Source organism: Acinonyx jubatus, chromosome C1, assembly GCF_027475565.1.
Source record: "Acinonyx jubatus isolate Ajub_Pintada_27869175 chromosome C1, VMU_Ajub_asm_v1.0, whole genome shotgun sequence".
In the NCBI taxonomy this organism is placed as follows: domain Eukaryota; kingdom Metazoa; phylum Chordata; class Mammalia; order Carnivora; family Felidae; genus Acinonyx; species Acinonyx jubatus.
This window is the reverse complement of record NC_069381.1, coordinates 116,711,485-116,730,651: the sequence shown is the minus strand read 5'-3', so window position 1 is coordinate 116,730,651 and position 19,167 is coordinate 116,711,485. Positions and strand designations below refer to the sequence as shown.

The 19,167-nt window shown below is 44.9% G+C and overlaps 1 protein-coding gene and 1 pseudogene across 10 annotated transcripts in view; both read left to right on the top strand.

Moving 5' to 3' along the window:
• CFAP221 (cilia and flagella associated protein 221) overlaps positions 1–19,167 on the top strand; it is a 106,264-nt gene that overhangs the window by 39,120 nt on the left and 47,977 nt on the right. For 9 of the 10 annotated variants that reach the window (XM_053214905.1, XM_027055976.2, XM_027055974.2 and 6 more), the window contains 4 exons: positions 13,087–13,246; positions 17,739–17,859; positions 17,944–18,055; positions 18,742–18,850. In XM_053214905.1, coding sequence (XP_053070880.1) covers positions 13,087–13,246; positions 17,739–17,859; positions 17,944–18,055; positions 18,742–18,850 — 502 coding nt within the window. The remainder of the gene's footprint in view (positions 1–13,086; positions 13,247–17,738; positions 17,860–17,943; positions 18,056–18,741; positions 18,851–19,167) is intronic. The other variant, XM_027055975.2, reaches the window with a different exon arrangement.
• LOC113598343 (uncharacterized) lies at positions 7,409–7,502 on the top strand (annotated as a pseudogene).

Sequence of the window (19,167 nt, the reverse complement as noted above, 5' to 3'; positions counted from 1 at the left end):
GGTGTGTCCTTGAGCATTCAGATTATAAATTGCACAGCCACATAATTCAGACAAACGGGGCCATGAGCTCTTTGATCCACCTGATAAGCTTTCGTTGCTCTGGTGCTTTGTTTGTTGCTTATCTTTTAAATTCTTCCCTTAAGTGAAATTAAGTTGGATATATCAGTTTGAAGTCGAGAGAGAGGTGGGAGCTAGGGACATATGTTTTGATGTCACCTAGGTACCGATGGAACATACTGCTGGGGGTCTGGAGATGACATCACCCGGGGAGCAGGGGTGGCCAGAGAAGAGAAGCAGATAGAGAACTGAGACCTGAGCACACAGGCACTCAGAGTACACCGGGGGGGAGGTGAGTGCAGGACAGAGACCAGGAGGAAAATCTGGAGAGTGTGAGGCAAGCAAAGCTGTGAGTGAGTGAGTGAGCGAGCGAGCCAGGGCTCCTGAGCTTTGGGGATCCACCTATACGATTTCAAATGTTCTGCGTCATATGGATGGTGTTGCTGATGTGGCTGATGTGCTTGTACACAAGCAGGTCTCCTAGGCTGGACCGCTCAGCCTCCTCGGTAGCCATTTTATGAGGACTGGTGCATTCCTTGGCCCACTGGTCTCTCTGGCATTTTCTTGCCTTGGTTTCCCACTTTGTTAATGTACTGATGCATCTGTTATACATCTTCGAGGCTATGGAATTTGCTGATTACTTTTACTCACCTGGAATAAAAAAGCTCTGTCTGCGAGGACGGTGACTGCAGGTCAGGTGCATGTAGCCCAGGCAGGTGCTGGGCTTTTCTGACTTGCCAGGCATCTGACCTGACTCCTAGGTCTTATACAGTTGGACAGGCAGGAATCACATTTCAGCCAGTTAAGTCCTTATTGCCCCCATTTTATAAATAGGACCCAGATAGGCTAAGAACCATGGGCTGATTTTACACAGTTAGGGCGTATAGTTATAGACACTGTTTTAGACACCTCTTTAGAGGCGGTGGAGACATCCATGGTCCATGGGGTTATAAAGCAAGTTCTCCTCTAGGAGCTAGAAGCATCATTTATCCATGCCTTCCAGGCATTTCATGCTCAGGCTTGCCAAATGAAAAAAATTTGAATAAAGCTAATTCCATTTACAAGATACGAATCTGACATAGTGCCCCTGACTTTAACTCAACTGGCCACTTGCCCACTGGGCGTCCTTAAGATGCATGTGTGTGCTATAGCTATCAGAAGCTGGATCTGTTGACTGTGCCAAGATCTTCCTGAGACTGGGGGAAAGGAGTGAAGGATTTTGTGACCTTCTTTACAGTGCTGACAAGAAATCGTATACAATTAAAGCATCAAGAATGCTCACTCCGTTGATAATTTTGGAAGAGGCAGCAATACATTTTATTAGTGTTGGAGAACAGCCAAATGCCACACACACACAAAAATTGTTGAATTTGTTCACTTTTGAACACTTGGAGATCCTGGGCATTCACTTGGTGTCCCATACCCTCAGACGAATGCATGCAATTCATATAAATAGTAAATTGTAGCATACAATGGCTAGTTAAGCAAGAGTTCCTGAGGACTATTGCCCAGAGTTCTTATAGAAAGTTTTAATACTTTTGTTCTCTTTTTTCCCCAGTGATGAGGCATAGAGCAGCCATTTGGAAATAATTTTATATTTTGCATTTTCTTATGAAATGCAAATTTATGACAATGTGATACTGATTTGGGAGTAATCCCAGAGCCTCTGGCCTCGCTTTGGACCCAGACTACTTTTTGATTATAAGCAACCCAGCCCGGAGCACATCTTGGCAAAGAATAATTTCCCTTACCCCTGGATGAGCACTAGGATGCCATAAAGAGTGCACCCTACGTATCAAAGTCCAAGGCACCTCCATGCACCTCTTACTCTGGGTGGGCCAGAGGGACTTGACCCCGAGTCCAATCATGTGATCTCCGTTGGATTCGCTCATACTCCTGCAGCACCTGCCATGGTGCTGGCCATACCCCAGCATTTACCCGTTTAAGTTTCAACAGGAAGTGAGGGTTAACTCATTTTTTTGCGTCTTTTTTCTCCAAAGGCTCCTTCCCCACTGGCTGAGGTATTTTATCATGTAACAAGCCTCACCGGCAGGTGAGAATCCATGAGCAAACCCCTTCCTTCCAGACAAGAGTATGAATAGGGAAGGTTGCCCCTGCTTCTCCCCACCTCACTATACACCTGTTGGTGGGTGAGACAGAAGATCCCCAATCCCAGCACAGACTGAGTAGGGGACAGATCAGGATTGTCAGGAGGATGGTAAGACCTTTGGATCTTCAGCACACAAAGGAGGCTCCCATAAAATGTTTCTTATTGGTAGTTAGGTCCATCATGAATAGCCTCATCCCAGAAAATAATGCTTATTATATGGCTACATAGCGAAATGGAGACACACAGATATATCTTTGGCAAGTGATAGAAATGAGTGAGATACACCAGCCAAATGCTTCTGATTACCTTTCAGGTCAGCAAACTGGAGAAAAGCCAGGGCCCATATGCCAGGTCAGAATAGAACACTTATGGGAAGTAAAGTCAAGAGATCAAACGTTTCTATGACTTTCTAGAGCACCAGACTTAAGGGTGAGGAAGTGAGAACAACTGCGGACAGGTAATATATCAAATGCAAATGAGTTCCCAAAGCCCCTTATTTAAGGATATATGTAACTAATTTATAGCAGTAACTAATGGAAGCAGGAAAAGCTGGACAGGCAGGTAGCAATTCTTTATGCACAGCCCTGAGGCCGTTCTGTCACGTTGTAGCAATGCTACATTTTACCTGGCGGTTGGTATCTCCTTGATGGATGACAGTGCTTGTACATAGAGTAGCTGGCGTAATGTTAATAATCGCTTCCGTTTGCTAATTGTTAAGCACGTGACAGGCGCTGTCCTAAGCACACTGGATGCTCTACTACATTCCATTCTACAACCCGATGAGAACTCTTAGCATCACCTTTTTACAGCCAACCACACCCAGACTCGGGGAGGCCAGATGTCTCGCCCAAGGCAGCAAGGTCTGTCTGACTCCAGACCCCGAGCTCTCAACCCCTCCCTTAAGCTGGAAGAGTAACGATACAGGATCCTTGAAATAGGAGAGAAAGCCAAATAGAATTGTATCACAAGACTAAGAGTTTAGGAACGTTCTCTTTTGTGAGAGAAAAGTTAGGGAGATCAATAATAGCTCTCAACCAGGCCTTGTGTATTCTCCTTGCCTTCAGGGTCCTTAGGTATCTCTTGCTCAAGATGATCATTTGGTGGCATGTCAGTCTGGGCTGGTTTGAGCTCAGTTGACCAACACCATTCAGTGGACTTCACCCAGAGACCAACTCCTGTGCTTTGACCAAACTCATGCAGAAGTGCCAGTCCCAGGGAGGTCCAGGGAGAGGCCCATGCAGAAGTGCCAGTCCCAGGGAGGTCCAGGGAGAGGCCAAGGATAGCATGACCCAACCCTTTATCCTGCTGGAAAAGCCTGTCTTCCGGGAGACTGGAAGGGAACGCCAGCTTTGCTTACAGAACAGGCCCTTCTGGGGGTCCCAAGGGGCTGGTATGGGAAAGGCGACTTGCCCAAAACCAGGCAACAGCAACAACAGAGGGAAACAAGAAAAGCCCTGGGTGTAAATTGTGTGTGGGAGATAGTGGGATGAGCAAACGTAAGTATTTCTTTAAGAAATGGCTTTATAAAAATGAAACATGTTTGTTATGAAAATATGTTTCATTACTTGATATTGATTAAAAAAAACCACAACAACAGGTGAAGCCAAAGGAATTAATGAACTTCCTTGATATAAGTGATACTCCTAAGGGTACCTTATACCCTGACTGGGTGGTTCAGTCAGTTAAACATCTGACTCTTGGATTTTGACTCAGGTCATAATCTCATGGCTCGTGGGATCGAGCCCTGCATCAGACTCTGCACTGACAGTGTGGAGCCTGCTTGGGATTCTCTGCTCCTTCTCTCTTTCCCTCCCCCACTCATGTGCTCTCTCTCCCTCTCTCTTTCAAATTAAATAAATAAAAACTTTAAAAACGTGATATTCCTAAAATTTACTGCTAAAAATTAAGAAACGAGATTATGAAAGGTCACCTGGGTAGCTCAGTCAGTTAAGCATGTGACTTTGGCTCAGGTCATGATCTCACAGTTTGTGGGTTGGAGCCCCGCATTGGGCTCTGTGCTGACAGCTCAGAGCCTGGAGCCATCTTGGGATTCTGTGTCTCCCTCTCTCTGCCCCTCCGTGTCTCACATTCTGTCTCTCTCTCAAAATAATAAAGGAACATTAAAATAATTTTTAAAAAAGAGATTAAGAGGTCAGAGCCACTGCTTCCTTCAGCTGCATGCTTCAAGTTCAGCTAGAGTCTTGGTGGTGCAGAAAGGGGAAGTAGCATCCATAACTGTCTCCCCCCCCCACCCCCCCTGCTCCTTATGGCTTCCTGTTCTGTGATATTATCTTTCCTTATCTGGGTTTACAGCCTTTGCATTCTGCCTTGTGACCATAAATGCCACAGTTGCTTAGTTTCTATTTAAATGGAACCAGGGTGTCCCCTCCATTCTTGTTCCATGTTTTCTCCACTCTAAGTTCTTCATGTCCGTCCTTTCTCCTGGCTTGTCTGGACTGTGTAATCCAGCGGCTTGTTAACCAAAGTTTCCTGGAGGCAACATACCGAGAGTGCCTGTGTGTTTGACGACGTCCCTGCAGCCTGTCATCTTGAAGGACAACTTGACTGGGTCTAAAAGTCTTGGTGTACAGCTTTGGTCACCTCAGAACTTTGTAGACGTTGCTCGATTGCCTTTTGCTTTGAACTTGCTAGGAATTCAGAGGCTGGTCGGAATCTTTACCCACCCAAGGTGAATTCTGGATGCCCTTAGAATTCTTTTTCTTTTTGTTTTTGTTTCAACCTTGAGGTTAAGTAATTTGCCAAGATATGTGTTGGTGTTGCTCCGTATCATTTGTTTTCCTTGAACATCGATGTCCTTTTGGTCTGGAGAGAAAGAACTTTCATTGTTTTAGGACATTTTTCTTTTTTTTTTCTTTTCTTTTTTTTTTTAATTTTTATTCATTTTTGAGAGAGAGAGACAGCACGAGCAGGGGAGAGACAGAGAGAGAGGGAGACACACAATCCGAAGCAGGCTCCAGGCTTCAAGCTGTCAGCACAGAACCCAACACGGGGCTTGAACCCATGAACCGTGAGATCATGACCTGAGCCAAAGTCGGATTCTTAAGTGACTGAGCCACCCAGACGCCTCTGTTTTAGGAAATTTTTCAACTATTAAAACTGGATACGTTAATCTTCTATTTGCTTTGTTCTTTCCCTCAAGCATATAAATTATGTGTATGGGTTGGCTCCTCTTTGCCCCTGCTTTCTGTTATCTTCTTGAAAATAATTTAATTCTGTACGGATTCCTCCTTCCTCCCTGCCACGGCTCTCCCTGTGTTTCTCCCTTCCTTGCTTGTGTGTTCTTCACCGGCTTTTGCTTATGTTCCCTTCCTCCTCCAAAGTGGATTAATTTTTGAATTTTCGGTTTTTTGTGCATAACACAAAATGTTGGTTCCAGTCAGCATTTTACTCAGCGTTGAGTAGGGCCTGCTTCCAGCAGAAGGATAACGTGGGGAAAGAAATGATGGTGGTGATAATAATTACAATTGCAGCTGATGCTTATATGGTGCTTACCACGTGCCAGACATCAGTGCTGCTCATTTTTAACAAATACTTATTTTGAGAGAGAGAGAATGCACGCAAGTGCACGCACGAGTGGAGGAAGGGACAGTGAGAGGGAGAGAGAGAGAATCCTAAGCAGGCTTTGTGCTGTCAGCATGGAGCTGGATGTGGGGCTTGATCTCATGACCTTGAGGTAGATCATGACCTGAGCTGAAATCAAGAGTCAGAGGCTTAACCAACTGAGCCACCCCAGCACCTCAACACCGCTCATTTAATACTCCCAATGACACTTATGACTGGATGCTATTATTATGTCCGCTTTGCAGATGAGGAATCCAAGGCATGGAGTGTTTAGGTAAGTTGCCCAAGGGTAGAGCTGGGATTGGAACCAGGGTCTGGCCCACAGTCCGTGGGCTCAGGCATCCTGGGAGGACATCTCCCATCACTGCCTCAGGCTCACGAGGGCAGGGTGCGTCCTCTGTGCTGTGTGCTGTCATTCTGTGGTCACTTGCTCTGCTCTGTCCCCGTCATGTCACCTCCAGCCTCCCGGTCCCAGGTCTAAGGCCACTGAAATGTCAGGGCAATGTAGTTACTTCTTCAGCTGCCTCCCCCGCTATTCTAGGATGCTGAGGTCACGTCTCTTCTGTCCTGATCCCTGCTTCTCCAGGGCCCAGCCACATACCACGTTTTATCTCTTTAATCAAAGACTAGTGAGTGTTTTTTTTTTTTTTTTCGGGGCCATTCCCCTTATCCTCGGGGAAATTTGTTGCCCTCCCAGCTCCCGGCACACTCCCATGCCTTACTTTACACTAGTAAAACCTTGGTTTGCTAGCATAATTCATTCCAGGAACATGCTTGTCTTCCAAAGCACTCGTGTGTCAAAGCGAGTTTCTAGAACCATGGGCTCAGTTGTGGTCACGTGACATTCTGCATCACACACTACTCGCGTTGCAAGACGTGGCTCGTTTGTCAAGTTGAAATTTATTAGAAATGTTTGCTCCTCTTGTGGAATGCTCACAGAACAAGTTTTGGGGATGTTACTGTATTTGGTAAGCGTGCTGCTTTTCAGGCTTTGGGATTGTTTAATGGAAGACTTTCCTTCTCTTCCATTTTATGCATTTGCTTCTTAGAGTTTTGGTGAGTTTTCCAGCAGGGTGTTCTAGTTAGAATAGCTTCGCTTCACCGTCTTGTTCCAGAAATGCTGCTGGGCTCGGTTCCTCCTGCTGCTGGGTTTGCTTCCTGCCCTGTGGCCCCCCATTTGCATTTGTTCCAGAACTAAGCACTCAGTACTTGTGCATCAGGTACTGATAAGCCCTGGGCTGCCCCAGGGAACAAGACAGTCCTGCTTCCCTCTCTGATGTCCCAGTTCAGGGGAGAGACACAGGCACATAAGGGGGACATTATCCAGGGGGTGGAAGTGGTTGTGAAGAAAAACAAAATAAGGGGATGTGACCAGGTGACTGCTTTCGTCGGTGGTCAGGAACTGGGGAAGGGGGCTTTAAGCACAGGAGCCACCATCGCTATAAGGTTGGAAGCCCAGCATGTCTGGAGGATGTGCCCAAGGGGAGACCAGGTTGGAGAGGCCCCGGGGAGCTGAGGATGGTAGGAGTTAGGGTTTGGTTCTGAGCTGGAAGGGAGTCCAGTGGAGGGCTCTCAGCAGGAGGTGGGGCCTCATGACGCTCCTGAGGGGAGAGTGGGTTGGAGTAGCACAAGTAGGGAGCAGGTTGTCCTCAGGAAGGAAGCCCAGGGCTCGCCTCTGGGAACCACACAGGGAAGATCAGCATGGCCCCTGCACAAGGATGGCATGCAAATTCGTGAAGCATTCCATATTTAAAAAAAAAAAAAAAAAAGGAAGGAAGGAAGCCAGGTTGGCCTGGATGGCTGCTGGCTGTGAAAATGGCGAAGGGTGGGTGGTGGCACAGTTGGGCTTTGCTGAGGCGTCGGTGAACTGGGGGCGTGCTCAGGGGGTGGCTCCCTGTGTCCCCGTGAGCGATGGGGAGTGCAGGCGCTGTGCGTGATGCTTCGTGCAGCTCTTGAGTTCAGCTATAAGCATTCCCATACAGTCTCTCTGGCCTCCCCGGAGCTGTCTTTGCGTGCTGGACAGCGCCCAGGGTGGCCATGTAACATATGTGTGCTACACGCACTGCTCCCTGCCAGCAGGTTACAGGCTTGACAGAAAATGAATTGGTGGCCTGGCTTGCCTCTCCCCAGCATCCTCCTGCTCAGACTGCCCCTCAGCTTCCCATCAGCACAGGTAGGGTCCCCAAGCTGTTCTGATCCTGCTCCCATGGCCTGCATTTTGGGTACTTGGTAGACAGGGAGGAAAAGGAAGAGCCCCCCCAAACTCTCACTTTACTGATTATTTCTAGTTTCCGTCACAAAGGCTTGCTGGAGGGAGAAGAGAATGAAAGATTAAAGGAAGATCGGGGATAATTGGCTGTTAGCATCTGTCCTGCACCTGCTGCGGCTGAGCAAGCGTTGGCTCTTCCCAGGAAGCTTAGAAACGAACTGATAACTGAAAGCCTCAGGGCTCATATTTCACCCCTTTACAGAAAGTCCACAGGCCTAAAATTTAAAGTAGACCTTCCCAGGGGCACCTGGGTGGCTCAGTCGGTTGAGCATCCGACTTCGGCTCAGGTCATGATCTCACGGTGTGTGGGTTCGAGCCCCGCGTCTGGCTCTGTGCTGACAGCTCAGAGCCTGGAGCCTGCTTCGGATTCTGTGTCTCCTTCTCTCTCTGCCCCTCCCCCACTTGTGCTCTGACTCTCTCTGCCTCTCAAAAATAAAATAAATGTAAAAAAAAATTTTTTTAAGTAGACCTTCCCAGGGGCAGCCCAGTCCTTGTCTCATGACCTGTAGAATAGCCTGAGTTTGGCAGCAAAAAGAAAAAGAAAGACCCGGTGCTTTCGGAAACCCATCCCAGTGGCTTGGCACCGTGAGGCTGTTGCCTCTTCCTTTTTTAGGTACAGGTACAGTTGTCCCTTAAACAACACCGATTTTAACTGAGTCCACTTCCAGTGGACTTTTTTCCACTTTTTTTCCAGTAAGTACAGCACAACTGTAAATATATTTTCTCTTCCTTATGATTTTCTCCATAACATTTTCTTTTTTCTAACTTGCTTTATGGTAAGAATACAGTATAAAATACATAGAACTTGGGAGGAGGGGATGGGCTAAATGGGGAAAGGGCATTAAGGAATCTACTCCTGAAACCGTTGCTGCACTATATGCTCACTAACTTGGATGTAAATTTAAAAATTTTAAAATTAATTAATTAAAAAATAGATAAAATGAAACACATAGAACTTATAAATATGTGTTAATTGTTTATGTTATTGGTAAGGCTTCTGGTCAACAGTAGGCTATGAATCATTATGTTTTGGGGGTGTTAAGAATTATATGTAGGAGGGGCGCCTGGGCGGCTCAGTCGGTTAAGCGTCTGACCCTTGGCTTCGGCTGGAGTCATGATCTCACGGTTTTGTGGATTTGAGCCCCTCATTGGGCTCTTCACTGAAGGTACGGAGTCTGCCTGGGATCCTCTGTCTCCCTCTCTCTGCCCCTCCCCCACTCGCGCTGTCTGTCTCTCTCTCTGAAAATAAATAAACTTAAAAAAAAAAGTTGTATGTAGGTGTTCAACTTCACAGGGTGTGAGTGCTCTTCCCCCTCATGTTGTTCCACAATCAACTGTGTAAGTTTTTCCAAAAAATACTTCCTCTTCTTGACATCTTGGGTTTTTTTTTTTAACTTTAACAACAACAAAAATAGTCTCCATGCCCATGGTGGGGCTGGAACTCATAACCCTGACATCAAGAGTCGCACACTCCACCGACTGAGCCAGCCAGGGGCCTCCTCCTCCCGACATTTTAACGATAATATAATACAGAATAAGTCATTTCTCATTATGTTTGGCACAAATGTTGGGACGGACACATTTATAGGACACACACTGCCTCCTAAGTAAGCATTATCCCAGACTTTTTACACTGTTTTCTCCTTTAAACCTTGTCCCATCCTACAGCTGAGAAAATTGAGCCTCGGGTAACATAACAAGCCAAGTCACAGAGCTCGTATGGGGCCCAATGAGCCAGGGTCTCTGTTGTCCACACACCCTGGGCAGTGGCAGTGATCTGTGAGTGTCCCTGTGGACGGCATGTGGTTCATGGTGGTGAGTCTCGAAGCCCTCCCTTCTGTGATCCAGTGAATCCAAAACACCGAATTTGTCAACGGCTTGTTCGTGGACAGTTTTTAAACTATGCACTATTAAATCCCTACCTGAAGCTTAGGCAGATAAAGAAATTTACCACACATCGCACAGCTTGTAAAACCCTAAATCCTGGAAGATTAAAACCAATACTTACTAACACTTCAAGCATAAGGGCTTTGTGATAATTTAGGGAAGATGATCTGTGCTTTCTGAGAATTTGAAATAAAAAGTTACTTAAAAAGGATAACAATATTGTAATGACACTATATGGACGTGAAAGAAGAAATGTGTAAAAAATGATCCCCCCCCCAAAATAATAAATAAATAAAAATAAAAAATGATCCCCATCTTGGGCCTAACCACCCTAACAAATCTCCTGTGGGTGGCTGGCCATGTTTATGCATACTTTACATAATTATAATCAAGGTCAGGGCGCCTGGGTGGCTCAGTCAGTTGAGCATCAGACTTCGGCTCAGGTCATAGTTTTGTGAATTTGCGTCCTGCTTCAAGCTTGCTGCTGTCAGCATGGAGCCTGCTTTGGATCCTCTGTCCCCCTCTTTCTCTGCCCGTCCCCTGCTCGCACTCTCTATCTCTCTCAAAAATATATAAAAAAACAAAAATCAAGGCAAAGATCCAGTGGTATTTTCTGGTCACTTCATGAATCATTATAGTATTTTTTAGTGTTGCTACGTTTTCTTCGTTATAGCCATTTTACTGATAGACTAGGATTTTCTTAGCCTCTAGTTCATTTCTCAGTTTTTCTCTCCTCTCTCTCTCTGCCCTACACCCTCACTGCCCTGCAATTTAACATTATCCCTGCTGATCTAAGGGCAGTGATCTGAAATTGCCCCCAGAGTGGACGGAACCCATAAAATCTTGGTTTGGGCTTTTTAAAATAAAGTAGTAATTGGGGAGGGGGGTGTTTCTTACTGTTAAAACATGAAACTTGCTCTCCTTCCTCCCACCATTAGTTTTTGCCAAGCAGTAAGCCAGGACTGCTAAGCACACCTTTAAGAGCTGTTAACATTTGACAATCAGCCGCAACCAAGTTCCGTTAACGGAGCTGTGCTAACTGGTGTCCCCGTTAATGGAAAAAGCATTGTCCACTCTGGTTGCCCAGGTTACGCCTCCAGTGTGTTTTATGTATTAGGTGTGGGCCGGGAGCACTTAAAAATAAATCAGCCCGGTCAAGGCAAACATTGATCCTTGCTCCAGAGCTTGTTCTTATTATTTTAAGTTAATGAGCCGGAGCAGAAGCAGTCTAAAGCCCCCCAGTGAACTGCGGGTCAGATGATGTTTTATTTTCTGACCGGGTGGGTGGTCAAGGTATGGACCTGTAGCACATGGGTTTGTATTCAGCTGATCCTAGGTTGGCCTATAGAACCGAGCTCTTCTGCTGATTCACTCTGCCCTGCATGGAGTTCTTGGGTCACTGGTGGATGTCATTTAAAGGTTTAGACTTCTGCTCTCAGGAAGTTGACCCATACCTATTTCTGAAGCACTGAGCTAAGGGTCTGGGATGGTAAATGAGATTTGGGGCCTGCTGCCAGCCTTAGGGGTGTGCAGTCCAGGGGGAAAGCTGTAAACTTGAGCAAGCAACAGTTCAGGTGGCCCTTGGGCTGATACAAGTTTAAGGGAGTGAAGGCTCCTAGGGATGAGGAGTCAGGAGGAGTTTCACGTGATACAGAGGTTGAGTGAGTGAATGAAACTTAGTTCATTCACTCACTCAACTAGTATTTATTGAGCTGGGAACACAGTAATGAGCAGTTTCCTACTTTTGTAAAACTACGTTTGAGTCTAGGAGAAGGCGGATGGCAAAAAGAGGTCATTTCAGAGAGTAGGATTAAAAAACTTAAAGAGGGGGCACCTGGGGGGCTCAGTCGGTTGAGCATCCAACTCTCGATTTTGGCTCAGGTCATGATTCCAGGGTTGTGGGATCGAGCCCCATGTCGGGCTCTGTGCTGAGCGTGGAGTCTGCTTAAGGTTCTCTCTCCCTCTTCCCCCTTCTCCTACTTGCTGTCTCTAAAAAACAAAAACAAAAACAAAAACTAAAAGAAGATCTAGAGAAAGGGAATAGCACGTGCCAAGGCCCTGAAGCAGCAGGAGCCCAATGTGTATGACCTTCCTTCAGGTCTTAGCTGCAACATCTCCTCACTAGAGAAGCCTCCTGTTCATTATGTCTCAAATGGAGCATTTCATTTCACTTGCTTCCCCCATACGTTGCTTTACTTTTCTTGCTGGTATTCGTAACATGACTTTATATTTTATATTCATCTATTTGTTTGTTTGCTTTCAGTCCCCAGCTAGAATGTAAAGTCTGTGAGATCTGGGACTTTGTTTTGTTTATTGCTGTTTCTCAGGTGCCTAAAACATTGCCTGGAACACAGTAAATGCTTAGTGAATGCTTGGATAGGCACATAAAAGGTCCATGTGGTTGTGCATAGAGAACAAGGAAGACAGCGGGACAAGATTGAGAGGACGGTGAGATGAGAAGGAGGGTATGCCAAGCAATTCGGAGGGAAAGTATAAGGCCTCTGCAGGGATAGTGCAAAGACCAGACACATGAGGACATAAGGAATCATCTGGAAGGCAAACCAAAGAGCCTTCAGTGGAAATCAGAGAGAACATTAACCCTTCTTGTATCTACTACATTGATCCTTCCTCCCTCTCTTCCTCCTTTTCTTTCTCCCTTTTCTTTCCCTTTCCCTGTTATTGAGCACTTACTAAGCCCTTTTGGCATCAGAGATAGAAAAGAAAAATAAGGTAAGCTGGGATATTTGACTTCAGAGAGAGCAGTAGTCCATCCCAAAGATTTGGAAGGAGAGAATCCAATTATACCAAAATGCAGGAAACTGAATTACCTGGACAGAAACTTTTATGCATGTTCCTAGCTATTCTTTGTTGCTTACAGCATTAACATCGACGAGTGGTAATTGGCTTAAAGATGATAGTTCTGGGAGTTCACGTCTGACTCACTAATGCTGATGGACATATATCTATTTATATAAGTGACAGTCAATTATTATGAAGGATTAACATAGCAGTTGGTAAATAAGATCAGTGTAAACATGTAGAAGTCGATTCACATGGATTTAATGAAAAGAGCATGGAAATACTTGTACTTACCATAGGAAGAACATGTTTGTGTGTGTATCAGCCTCTTTGACTGGACTTCGCAAGACAAGAAAGAATCGTCTCTTTTCTTTCCCCTCAGGACTAATCCCGGCTAACGGGAAGATGAATGTGACCGTGAAGTTCACACCATTTCACTATGGGATTGCACAAATAAAAATGCAGCTATGGATCTCACAGTTCAACTCTCAACCATACGAATGTGTCTTCACCGGAACATGCTGTCCCAACGTGGCTTTACCGTATGGCTGCTTTGGAATGTCTTTTGTTTCTTCCTAAAATTTGTTTAAAGTAATTCCTAAGTCACCATTTCTTCCCATTCTTTCTTTCTTGTAGCAGAATGCCATTACAACCGTACGTAAGATGATGAGCTTTCATAAAATACTCTTTAAAATATGGGGCGCCTGGGTGGCTCAGTCGGTTAAGCATCCGACTTCGGCTCAGGTCACGATCTCGCGGTATGTGAGTTTGAGCCCCACGTCGGGCTCTGTGCTGACAGCTCAGAGCCTGGAGCCTGTTTCCGATTCTGTGTCTCCCTCTCTCTCTGACCCTCCCCCGTTCATGCTCTGTCTCTCTCTGTCTCAAAAATAAACGTTAAAAAAAAAAATTGAAAAAAAAAAAAAATAATGCACAGAATAGCTCTAGGCTTGTAGCGGTAGTTGTTTCTACTGAGAGGGGAAGAGATGACCAAGAAAAGGTGGTTTGAGGGATACTTGCTTTTACTGATTACTACTGCTGGGCTGGTTGAGTTTTGACCTTATGCATGTATTTCATGCATGTACATTACACATTACATACATGATCGTATGTATGTATTACACTCCATTTTATTTTTTATTTTTTTTAAGTTTATTTATTTATTGAGAGAGAGAGAGAGTGGGGGAGGGACAGAGAGGGAGGGATTGAGAGAGAATCCCAAGTAGGCTCTGAGCTATGAGTGTAGAGCCCGATGCAGGGCTTGAACTCCCACACTGCGAGCTCGTGACCTGAGCCAAAGTCAGATGTTTAACTGACTGAGCCACCCAGGTGCCCCTACACTCTATTTCAAATTTTTTTTTAACGTTTTTTTTTTTAATTTATTTTTGAGACAGAGAGAGACAGAGCATGAACAGGGCAGGGGCAGAGAGAGAGGGAGACACAGAATCGGAAGCAGGCTCCAGGCTCTGAGCCATCAGCCCAGGGCCCGACGCGGGGCTCGAACTCACGGACTGCGAGATCGTGACCTGAGCTGAAGTCGGACGCTTTAACCGACTGAGCCACCCAGGCGCCCCCCTACACTCTATTTTAAATGTAAATCATAAGACAGGAACAACATAACTATTTTCAAATTTTCAACATGACATCATTTTTCTTAATGTTTATTTATTTTTGAGAGAGAAAAAGAACACAAGTGGGGGAGGGTCACAAGGAGGAGGAGGGACAGAGAGAAAGGGAGACACAGAATCCAAAGCAGGCTCCAGCTCTAAGCTGTCAGCACAGAGCCCGACATGGGGCTTGAACTCATGAACTGTGAAATCATGACCTGAGCCAAAGTTGGACACCGACTGAGCCACCCAGGTGCCTCAATATGATTTTATAATTAGTTGAGTGCCTGCTGTGCGCGGTGTCCATTGCAAAGCCCTATGGGACACAGTCTACACTCTGAAGACACGCACAGCAGAGGCGCTAAAAGAAGTCAGGTATAACAAGTGACTTCAACATAAGGCAAACATGAAAATGTGCCACATGGGAGGTTTTTTTTTTTTTTTAAACTCATCAGCATTCACAGAGTAAAGGTGTGAAATGAGATTAAGTTTTACTTTGTAACAAATTTTTTCTGAACTTCTATTTCTATTTGACTGTGAGCTTGTATTTTTATATTCCAATATATCTGGTTAAAGTTACACATTTTTCCTAATATGCGTGATTTGTATAAAAGCTAAAGGAAAACTTGTCACAGCATAAGGAAAATCCTTACAGATGTTTTGAAAAGGATAAAGAAATATCTGGAGTTTCCTTTTCACATAGAGATACACATCCCACGTTGACATCATTAAGCATATTGAAAGTAGAGTAACACCCCCATATCAAAATATGAACGAACTCCATGATTATATATTTATGTCATGACTTTCTTCCTAAAAATTCAAAGCAGACTAAATCAACTGTAGGATGTTAGCGTGGCCTGCTGAACCCGAATCCCGCAAGTAACCACGGTGGAAATAAAATCATCCTGGCAATGAACGAGTAGCATTGGATATGAGGGAAAGACCGTAGTAATTTTTCTGGTATTAGGTAACTGGCCACACAAAATGCTATTTGCTGTCTCATGTCGTATGCTGTGATGTACAAATGGCTTTCTTAAAGACCTCGCTTGAGTGGATTGTTGCTTCCCAAGACATATTCTTTTTTTTTTTTTTTTTTAACGTTTATTTATTTTTGAGACAGAGAGAGACAGAGCATGAACGGGGGGAGGGTCAGAGAGAGAGGGAGACACAGATTCCGAAACAGGCTCCAGGCTCTGAGCTGTGAGCACAGAGCCCGACGCGGGGCTCGAACTCACGGACCGCGAGATCATGACCTGAGCCGAAGTCGGACGCTTAACGGACTGAGCCCCCCCAAGACATGTTCTTAAATATACGAGGGCGTTGTATGGTAGAAGCACCATGCAAATGCAGACATACCCTGTTTTTAAACTACTATGTTTTGGTCACCCAGCTGGAATTTAATGTCTCATTTAGTACACTCTTGATGTTTTCAAGGACTGTGCCTCAAGACCTACGTATCTCCCCAGACTGTAGATAGTACTAGAACATATAAATTCCACCATGAAGGAAGAAAATTATCCTGGCCTCAGTGTTCTCTGAAAGATTCATAGGTTGCTGGGTCTTGTTTGGTTTTTGTCATTGCAGAATATGGTGTATGATGGAATTCCTCAAGTTCCCCGAGTAACTCCTTGTTAAAATTTACCATTTTCTTCGACCCCTTTGTTTCCATCGTCAGCCGTTAGATTGCGTGAGGAGACTGTTTTTCCACGCCTTCAAAGATGTGGAAACAAAAATGTTTCCCAATATTTATAGCAGAGGTGGTGTCAATGCTCTGATGAGATGTGGACACTGGGCCACAGCTCGCCCCCTGACCCACTGCCTCTGCCCTGCACGTCGCAGCCCATCAGTCAGTGTGTGTCTTGCCAAAGGGCATGTTCTCTCAGGCTATCGACCTTTCAAGATACTCTTATGTAGGCAATGTTAAGTTTGAGATTGCTGGTGTGTCCCATGTTGTGCAGCGGGGGTAGGGGTTCAGCACGTGTATTGTGATTGTCAGAGTGAATAAACGTTAGGGGCGCCTGGGTGGCTCTGTCCGTTAAGCGTCCAACTTCGGCTCAGGTCATAATCTCACAGTTCGTGGGTTCGAGTCCCGCATCGGGCTCTGTGCTGACAGCTCAGAGCCTGGAGTCTGCTTCGGATTCTGTGTCTCCCTCGCTCTCTGCCCCCCCGCCCCCCGCTCATGCTCCATCTCTCTCTTTCAAAAAAATAAACATTAAAAAAAATTAAGAATGAGCAAATGTTAGGGTATTCCTTTTTCTGTAATATCATGGACACAAGTCATTTTGCAAAACAAGTGTTCACATATTGTAGCTTGAAGAAATGCCTCACAGTATTGAACGTAACGCAGTTCTACTACATCTCGTAATAAATAAGTCCGGTAGCTTCTGTAGACACGGTAATAGCACTGCCTATACCTACATATGTCCAAGACAGTTTTCAGTTGCAGAAAAGATCTCAAATATTAGTCCGAGTTGCTTTTTAAAAGATCTTCCTGGCAGTGCCTGGGTGACTCAGTTGATTGAGAATCTGACTCTCGATTTTGGCTCAGGTCATGATCCCAGGGTCCTGGGATCAAGCCCCACGTTGGGCTCCAAGCGGAACGTGGAGCTTGCTTGAGATTCTCTTCTCTCTCCCACCCTCTGCCCCTCCCCCTCATGTACACGTGTGTGTGTGTGTGTGTGTGTGTGTGTGTACACGTGCACTCTATCTCTCTAAAAAAAAAAAAAACTTACTGTAAACAGTGGCCATAATCATTCTTTTACTAGGAAGATAAATCAGTATAAGATTTTTTTTTTAATGTAGTAGATTTAGCTGTTGAAAACCAACAGCCTAGACATGAATCACACTAGACTGTGAGAGCATTTTTCAGTGTGTCACATTGTCCTCTTGTTATATTCTTTGAGAAGGTAAAGAAAAGCACCCATTGGTAGACTATTTTGACACATATGATTATACGCTGGTATACTGACATTGCATTTATTTTAGTAGACCACTGTTTTACTTTTTTTTTAATATAAAGCTTTCTTTCTTTCTTTCTTTCTTTCTTTCTTTCTTTCTTTCTTTCAGTAGGCTTCATGCCCAACGTGGGGCTTGAACTCCCGACCATGAGATCAAGAGTTCCATGCCCTACCGACTGAGCCAGCCAGGCGTCCTAGTAGACCACTGTTTTAGCACATAAATTTATTTTCAGTGCAGATATAGTCATTAATTGACCAAAAGCCATGGTATTACCAGAAGGAACATTAAAAATAGAAAGCTTGTGGGGCACCTAGCTAACTCAGTCAGTAGAGCATGTGACTCCTGATCTCGGGGTTGTAAATTCGAGCCCCCACATTGGGTGTAGTGATTACCTTAAAAAATCCTTTAAAAAATAGGAACCTTGCATTGTTGGATCATATACTAATTTAATACCTGTTTTAAACTATAGATTAGAAGAATTTGAAAGATTAAATGCTCTTTCTAAGAGAGTGGATGTTCCTCCAGAAAAGGCAATGACACACATAAATTTTCACCGTCTGCCACCAAAAATAAAGCCCCCAAAGATTAAGGTAACGTGCGCATTACACTCAACATGCTGGAAGGAATGATAGAGAAGCAAAATAAGTGACTTTTCCCTCCTGATTTGGTCTCAGGAAATTGAATATCACGACTTGAGATTTCCAGTGGATTTATCAAATCCGTTTGCTGTGGCAACTGTTTTAAACCAAGAACCAGGGAAATTGAAGGTTAAAGAATTAAGAGAAGGTAACTGGTCGATTCATTATAAATCAGCCCCTGGCGGAACAGGAAAGAATTCTTGCTTGTCGCATTTAAAAAAAAATTATTTTTTAATTTTATTTTTACATTTATTTATTTTTAAGAGACAGAGTGAGACAAAGTGAGAGTGGGGGAGGGGCAGAGAGAGAGGGAGACACAGAATCCGAGGCAGGCTCCAGGCTCCGAGCCGTCAGCCCAGAGCCCGACGCGGGGCTCGAACTCATGAACCTCGAGATCTGACCTGAGCCGAAGTCGGACGCTCAACCGACTGAGACACCCAGGCGCCCCACTGCTTGCCACATATACTGTTAATGAACAGCAGCAAAGAAGCTGAGATTGCTGTTGTGTTTTGCCATTAGAAATGTGTTTTTGGGGGCGCCTGGGTGGCTTAGTCGGTTAAGCGTCCGACTTCGGCTCAGGTCATGATCTCACGGTCCGTGAGTTTGAGCCCCGCGTTGGGCTCTGTGCTGACAGCTCAGAGCCTGGAGCCTGCTTCCGATTCTGTGTCTCCCTCTCTCTCTGACCCTCCCCCATTCATGCTCTGTCTCTCTCTGTCTCAAAAATAAATAAACATTAAAAAAAATTAAAAAAAAAAAAAGAAAGAAATGTGTTTTTGTCTTAGCAGATGATTCTGATTTGACTCTGGTATAATCATCGTTTGCTTCTGCCCTCAGTTTTGGACCAAGGCAATGAGATTTCAAAAACAAGACAGATGAAGGAAGCACTGTTTGAACAGAAAGTCAGACAGGACACTTATGAAGAGATGGAAAATCACCTTAAGTGGTAAATATTGAGCAATTATTTATATCAAATGAAAATACAGTGTTTTTAGTAATGGCTTTTTTTTTTTTTTTTTTTAGTAATGGCTTTTTATACATGAGACACGATAAAATGTAACAGCTTTTTGTGCCCTTTTAGAAGTTTGATTATTCCCTTTCCTCCACTGGACCTCCGAAGTTTCCATTAGGACTAAATTATTGCGAGCAAACACGTTCTTTCCTCAGTGTGACCAGACAGTGGCAGAACCAGGACCCTGCTCCCTCCGGCCACTGCTGCCAGCGTCCCATCTCTCTCTCCGCAGGTGCCCCAACTCTTGCCCC